Consider the following 7873-nt stretch of genomic DNA (forward strand, 5'->3'; position numbering starts at 1 on the left):
GGGAGGCTGGCAGCTTAAGATGTAGCATTCAGTACCAGCAATGAGGTATTTTCTGAGCCCACAGTGATGGTATTCAACCTAGTAGGGTGGTTTTTGTATAATTTGCATAGTTTCTACTTCACTATAATAGGAACTAAATCAATCAATTTGGAGGAAACATGTTCACTCTCAAAGGACATTTAAGAGAATGTAGTACTTGACAATACTTGTACTTTGAGACAACAACCATTTGCTAAAAGTGTATTATAATGGAAAATATCAACCGCTCCCTCAAAGTAATGTTTTGTTTTCTGTTGTATTAAATCCTCTTTCATCAGAGTCTCTTAACAGCTAAAAGAAGCTAAGTTCTAGGTGAGATGAAGAGGAGGGTACCCTTTGCTAACTACTTAAATGGCATTGATACCTGAGGCTCCATTTAAAATTTGTTCTCTCCCCTCACCCCCGCCTTCAATGTGTGTGTGTACATAAAAAGAATAGATAGTCTGAGAAGGCTAGACCAAGTGGAAAGATGGTAATATCAATCAAGGAGTCTAGATCTTGTAATTCTTACATCTGCTGCTGCTTAAGCTCTACTGTGTACTAACAGTGAAAATGTTTTGATTTGTCTTTAAGGTGGCCCTGAGCCCTACATTGAAATATTTGAGCAACCCAGGCAAAGGGGCATGCGTTTCAGATACAAATGTGAGGGAAGATCAGCAGGCAGCATTCCAGGAGAACACAGTACTGAAAACAATAAGACGTTCCCTTCCATACAGGTAAATATTACTTTTATCCATGAATTGCCATTGCCCAGATTGATGTTGTGCATTTGCTGTATGTGCACTTGGTGCAGTAAATAAAATACTATTCATTTCATGTTCTGCTATTTTTTCCGTGGCATGCAAATGTAGTTGCAACAGAGTGGAAAAAGAGTTCCTTGCTCCTAGTCATTGAAGATTTTGTTTCAAATTTACAAGAAGAGAAGGTGTAGAGATAGTTAACAAAGTGCTGGTAGAGAGGGAAGTCAGTGAAGTTACTTGTCTGGGAAGCATTCACTATTAGTATTTTCTGTATGCACATTTGTTCTGGTTTCTTAACTATGTGACTTGGGTTTATTTCTACTATTGGGCTACCGTATGAATTTTGGGAGAGCTTTGAAGGAGTTTGTGTACAAAATTTGAAAAGACTTTGAAAAGCTGCTGGGCGCAACATGAAAGAAGGCACTTCATACAAGTGAGCAAAGTAAGAAAGTGACTTGCAGTCAGTGATTTGGTGATTAGGCTCTGCAAAAGAAACTACCATGAAGTATGTGAAGTCAGAAGGGGATACAGAATTTAAAATGAGCTGAGAAAGGGGAATTATGTGGTCAGAGCACCTGCAATGAAGACGAGTTGGGTAGTTGCATTGTGGATAGGTTGGGAAATCCAGAATGAAGGGATTCAGAGTAGCCCTAGCAGCTGTGATCAAAGCAGGGACAAAGACACAGACTACTGAGAGGTGGAATGGAAGCATTTTGGCAGTAGCTTTAATATATGGGACAGAGGAATGTGTCAGAGACCCTAGACAGGTAGGGTAAGGGAGAAGCATTTCTTGTCTCCTATTTGAAGTTTAAGTTGCTAGTGTTTCCTTGACGTCTTTCAACTTGGAAAAAATGTTTCAGAGATGAAATCAGAAGAGAAAGCTCAAATATAATTGGAAAGTTAAGAGTACAGGCAATCATGAAGTACGTTAGAGTGCCCTGGAACAGAAGCTGTGTATCTCTGCTTGCAGCATGTGCAAGTATAAAAAAAAAAAAAGTGGAGCCGAAGATGGAGTCTCCGGAATCACAGCACAAAACCAGATGCAGAATGTGAAATCTGAAAACATGAGATATTTTAGGCTGAGGCACAAACGTTCTTAAAGAAGAGGGTGAGTTTGAGAAAGATAGTATTGGCAGTCATGTGTTGAGCAGCAGAGTAAGCCTCTACTACATAAAGCAACTGTGGAAGCTGGTCTAGCCCTGAAGCCAGAATTGCTAAGGGAAGAAGCAAACAAGAGGTTCCCCCCCCCCGCCCCTTGACTGTTACAGCGCCAGATTTGGTTAAGGAATGCAGGAAATGGAGATCTTGCCAGACTCTTTTTTTTTTTTTTTTCAGCACTCTACCAATTGAACAAGGAACTATGTAGGCTGCTGGCAAGAGTAAATACTTTGACAGACTCTCAGCCTAACGCTATGTCAGGGCTCAAGTTGAATGGGCAGTATGAGCTCCTGATTCTTCTCAGCCTGAACCCAAGGGGAAGCTGGGACATGGTAGGTGACTGTGCAGTCCTGGCCATAGTTTGTTCTTTTTTAAAGGTGACTGTTGATAACAGAGATGATTGTTACTGATAGCAGGTGATTTCTAGGTGAATTCCTGCCTCCCTGAAGCCTGTAGGAGGCTTTAGTGCTGATTAGCTGCTAGGGGAGTCCCCTCTAGAGATGGAAACATCAATGAGGATGAGAACAGAGAGGCCAGGAAGAGATTCAATTTCGTGGTGTGGTTGAGACGAAGAACATCAAGGAGGAACCGGAGAGTCAAAAGTAGCTAGATCAGGCTTCAAGAAGTTCAAGGGACTGGGTGTGAAATGAGGGAGAAATGATGTAATAGTTGAAGGAATGGTGGAAGTTTTATTTTAAGGGTAAAAAGTAATGGTGGCTTGTATGAAGGCCAAGAAAGGACCCAAATTGGAGACTGAAGAAACTAGCAGATGATGGAAGCTAGAAGAGCACAGGTCAAGTCAAAGGTTTGAAATGGCAGCTGAGAAGGATACATGATGGATCCTTGGAGTCTCAGGAGGAGGAAAGAAAGGGCTGAAGGAGGAGAGGAAGAGTTAGTTACAGGACAGGGGAAGTGGAGGAGGAGAGCTCGCCTCTGCACAAATATGTTCCTAAGCAAGTCTTGTATTTGCTTTCAAGTTGTTATGCTTCAAACAATGTAGGCCAAACTGTTTTTCTTTTTTCTTTTTCTTTTTTTTTTTTTTTTACACTCACCCACACAACCCTTGGTGACCTCACTAGTAGCTGTCAGCGTGAGGGAAAACTTTTATGCACCTTAGAGATGTGTGTTGAATTAGGCTGATGACTGCTGTGAAGGCTCTAGTAGGAGCTTGAGAATTCAGTACATTCTTGAATGTAAGACTGAATATTCATCTGAGAATTAATTTACAAAAAAAAAAAAAGACTTCACAGCGGATTATGTCATGCTGTATCTGTTAAGATCCTCTTTCACTACTCTAGTGTTCATGCGCAGGTAATATCCTTATCCCTGAGGCTTTAGGAGCTTTTTCCTAAGGTCTTTAGAGCTAGACCTGTCTTTCATAAGCATTTGTGTGTGGTCACCTATGTAGAATTTTGCATCTTTCACTGTAGGGCTAGATATGATAATGAACTATGTCCTATTACGTTTGGTCTTAAAGCATTACAAGCTGGTTTACTCTTAGGTCTAAGCTTCTATATTACTTCTGGCCTTTTGCATGGGGATGATTCAGCTTGTATAAAGAGCCCTGTTAGGGTGGTGAAGCAATAGATCTCCACCCTCAAAAAAAAAAAAAAGGTTCTTTAGAGCTTTCAGTCTTCCTTCTCATTCTTGAAGTAGGGTAGTTAAAGAGAACTGAATAGATTGGGTGGCAAATATTTTATCATTACAAATAACCAGCTGCTTTGGCAAAACTACCGTGTGAAATATGTAGTTTTACATTCTGAAATAGTTGAGATATACTTTTGAAAAAACATTTCACTTTTCAACTATTTTGCCAAAGAGTTGGTGTTTTAGTGTGAAATGAACAGAACTGAAATGAAATGAACAAAACTTCTCAGTGGTCCTGGCTTTCATGAAACAATTATGCCATTTTCTTTGCTGTGGTGTTTCTTCCATAGAGTATTTTAGGATAAAATGTATTTTCTGTTACACGTAGGGACTTTACTACCCTTGATATCTAAAATCTAGAAAATATCTTATGTTTTTCGTAGATTCTGAATTATTTTGGAAAAGTCAAAATAAGGACTACGTTAGTAACGAAAAATGAACCCTACAAGCCGCACCCTCACGATCTGGTTGGAAAAGACTGCAGAGATGGCTACTACGAAGCAGAGTTTGGGCCAGAACGGCGAGTTCTGTCGTAAGTAATGGTGTTGCTTGGGAGTTCGATTAATTATGCAAGTGAATTGCTAGTCTTATGTTTTAAAACTCTGGGTAGTGATTAAAAGAGCAATTAGTATGCTGTCTTTTGCTGAAGTTTACTAATCCATCTCAGAGAGGGCAACTTCTCTTTTGAAGTATTTCCTTTGGTTTCAATACTTCACACACTCATCTTTGGTCCTATTCTTTTCCTATCACCCTTTTTTTTTCTTTGTTCATTCTTCCAGTGTCTGTTTCCTTTCCTTTCTCCCATTTCTTTGCTTTTTTTAGTCTTGTTCAGTAATGCTTTGTACTCTTGAGCATGAGACTCTCCTACATGTGAAAATGATGAGTAATAGAATGGGTAACAACACTAGAATTAATACTTCACAGTGATAAGAGGTTTAAGGAAGTTCATGTCTTCCATGGAAATTATATTTGGACTTTCTGGAAACTGGTGGAGAAAGTTTGTACTGGCTGAGTATCATGCCATTTAGAAGCTAATGGTTGTGACACATCTAGAAACGTGGTAGTAGCTGTCACTGTTGTTGCTGTTTGGTTGGGTTGGGGTTTTTTTTTGAGTAAAAACTCAGATTGTGCTCAGGCCCAGCTCTGTGGAGCCAGCACGCAGGGGATGAATCTACTTGTGGATGCAGTAAGGAAAATTCAGACTGTGTATGAGATGTGTTTCTCAGTGCTATTCAGAGGGATATTAAGAATATCTAAAATACAGTTGTATTTGATGACATTTCCTGTAGGTTTACCAAGTCTTATGTAATAAAGGAAAAGCAGAATAAACTGCAACAAATGCTGAGTGATTATTGCTGGAGAGGGGAATTTAGAATTGACGAGCTGTTTGTGGTTCACAGTTTGCGATGTAGTAAATTTGGAAGTAGGCTATTGCTTTGGGGTAAACATAACTGAGCTGGGAAGAAACTAAGGTAAATATTTCAGTGTATAAGTAGCTCTTACGCACTGCTCTCAGGCTGATGTGATTCTGTTGATGTTAGTGAAATTACTCCACATTTATGTGGGTTTAGTCAGCAGAACACTATTAAAGGAGAGAACTGAAAACACAGGCTGTTTGAAGATGATGATTGCCTGATGGTGAAATAAACATTTGTAATAGTGGAGATGCTTCTTCAATGTACAGCCCAGGCTCAAGTGATCATGAATGTGCTGCAGTGTATTCAGGTGGCACGTAGCATGTTGACTGTGCTGTCTTTTGCTGTTACAGATGCTAACAATTTTGTTAGTTTATTGGTTTTTAGCTCTGTTAGCAATGCTGTCCTAATTAGCAAATGGTAGAAAAGGATTAGTAAATGTAATTCCGTTTACTTTTCCCCCACTGTTATAGCTCTCTAGGAAGGTAAGGCTTGTCCCTTCAGGCACTTACCTTCCATCTTGGTTGTTGTAACCTCATCCTCATCAGCTTCCCTGCAAGCAGAGTTCTCCCTCACCTTGTCTAAAAGGCAATTTCAGATATCTTAAACTGCTAAGGGAACTTGCACCTTCCTCCGACTGTCCATTCGCCAGCTTCTCCTTTGTAGTCTCAGGTCAAGCTTCTTCACACAAGGTCAAAGCATGTCTGCTGTTCTAGCCCATCCCACTTCCCGCTCTCAGCTCTGCACCTTCTGATCTGAAGCAAAAAAGCCTGATTGCTTAACACCTTTTCTGGTTATGTATTACATTCACAGTGCAGGAAGACACTGATGATTGGTTTTCCTCTTGGCATTTTGTTGCACAAGTTTAAGTGTGTAAGCACAAGGCTGTAGAGAGGCCATGGCGGGATGTAATGCTAAAAAGCATTGGGATGCTCTGCAAATATTTGCAAATTTTGATTTCATCTTCATTATATGTGAGCATCAAATCCTGTTCTTTAACATCATGCTGTGTCTCCATTTAATTTAAGACACTTGTGTTTGTTTGCTATAGCCATCAATCCTTCTCAATATTGTTAGGTTATAAGCCTGTACGTTTCTTATAAAATAGTAAGTGGGCTATTTTTGCTTTATTGATAATGCAAAACTGTGAGCTTAATTGAGCTTGACATCAGAGATCCTGATGGGAGGAGGCTAGAAACATTCTCTTTGAAATGTTTCCAGCATCAGTATACTCATTTTTAATTTTTTTTAACAAATCATTGGTTGCTTTAAGATGAAAGAACAGTATAATCCGTAATTGGATCTGGATGTTTAAAGTAATTTTCCTTTTTGTGGTGGGTGACTCAGTCTTCACATTCTTCTTTTTGAGTCCATGGTGGAGAAAAGCCTCATACAATACTAGTGAGCTTGAGATGTCCTCTCTTGGTAGTGGTTCTGGCTGTTTACTCTTGTTGATCATTCCAAATGGAGCAAAAAATCCTTTTTTTTTTTCTTTTTTTTTTTCTGGAGAAGTGGAATTATTAATCCCAGATTTTGGGCAGGTCTGAGTAATTGCTCTGCTTTTGGCTTGTTTAAAGTTCCCCATGTAGTTCTGGTTGAACGAAGTGTTTTGTCCTGCCTGTGGTATAATGATTTTTGTACTACTGCCTAAACTTCATCAGAGCCCTCCCTGGCCAAAACATCAAGGCAAAAGTATGAACGCCGGAGCTTGTGTGACAGCCTGTATACTCAGATTTTTACTTCCTAGTTTGCTATCTCTACATGGATGATATCATAGGGTTTTTTTAAATGTTTTTCTTTTTTTCTCTCTCTTCCTACTTCTCCCTCTCTTCTCATTATCTTGCTTGCTTCCTGTCAGCTAGCATTGATGTGAAACCCCGCAGCCTTGCTGAGGTTCTAGACAGTTTCTCCTCTGATGCAGCCTTCTGTTTAGAGATGGTTAAATAGGCACTTTCACTGGGACAGTGTTTATCTGAGAATTACAGGGTGCTTAAAAGCCTAGTTTCTGTCCCTGAGAGGCTTCATTCAGTGGCTGAAAGGTGCAGAGCAATAGCTGTCCTTCATAGCTGCGTAGAGCTTTTGTTCTGCATATGTACTTGCTTGATAACTTGTGGTGGATGGCTGGAGAGCCTGGGACTGCCAGGTAGCAATTTGGGATATAATATGGAACCAGGCCTGTTCATGGACTTGAAGTATGCTTCAAACTGAATCTGGAATAGAGCAAGTATTTGGGGGGAAAATAAAGTAGTATGTGCTGTGTTCAAGCCCTAAAAGAAGTACTACCTACAAGAGAAGACAGAAATAGGATTCCTCGTCAAGGCACAGTACAGATCTTGAATGTCAGTAGCCACAATATGAAGCCAAAGTGCTTTAGTGAATTATGAGATGCTACTTTGTTTTATTTTTCTCTAGGTCACTGTATCAAGTTCCAGGTTCAAAAGGAAGCTTATGCATTCCTCTAGTAAATAAAGGTTATGGAAATGGAGTCTAATTTGAGAAGATTTGGGAACCTCTGAACAGAGCATATTGGGCTCAGGCAGGGAAGTTTAAGGCAGTTGAACTCAACATCATGCTAGGATAGTCTTGTTCAGAACAGGGAAATGTAGGACTATTCTTGAGGGTGTTGGCAAAAATAAGGAGTATCGTTAGGTGCATTAAGGTGTTGGGTTTTTTTTAAGGCATAGCTAACGCAAAGAACTTGTTTAGAGTTTCAAAGGAAGGGAAATTGCTGGTACTTCTGGAGGCAGATGCCTGCTGGCACGACCTATCTTCTGAGCTTATTGTAACATCATGAAACTCAGATTATTTATTTTTTTTACTTCCTGCTTTACATCCACTCAGCTTTGATGATGTCATGGTTTTTCCATGTGGGAA

General features: G+C 39.8%; 1 protein-coding gene across 1 annotated transcript in view; it reads left to right on the forward strand.

Annotated features, from left to right (window-relative positions):
• The first annotated feature begins 626 nt into the window (after positions 1-626).
• The window catches only part of REL (v-rel avian reticuloendotheliosis viral oncogene homolog), a 25326-nt gene continuing 18079 nt past the window's right edge, over positions 627-7873 (forward strand). The window contains exons 1-2 of the mRNA XM_009886021.1: positions 627-755; positions 3968-4116. Of these exons, the coding sequence (XP_009884323.1) occupies positions 663-755; positions 3968-4116 (242 nt within the window). The 5' untranslated portion in view covers positions 627-662. The remainder of the gene's footprint in view (positions 756-3967; positions 4117-7873) is intronic.

Source organism: Charadrius vociferus, unplaced genomic scaffold (assembly GCF_000708025.1).
Source record: "Charadrius vociferus isolate BGI_N301 unplaced genomic scaffold, ASM70802v2 scaffold455, whole genome shotgun sequence".
Classification (NCBI taxonomy): Eukaryota; Metazoa; Chordata; class Aves; order Charadriiformes; family Charadriidae; genus Charadrius; species Charadrius vociferus.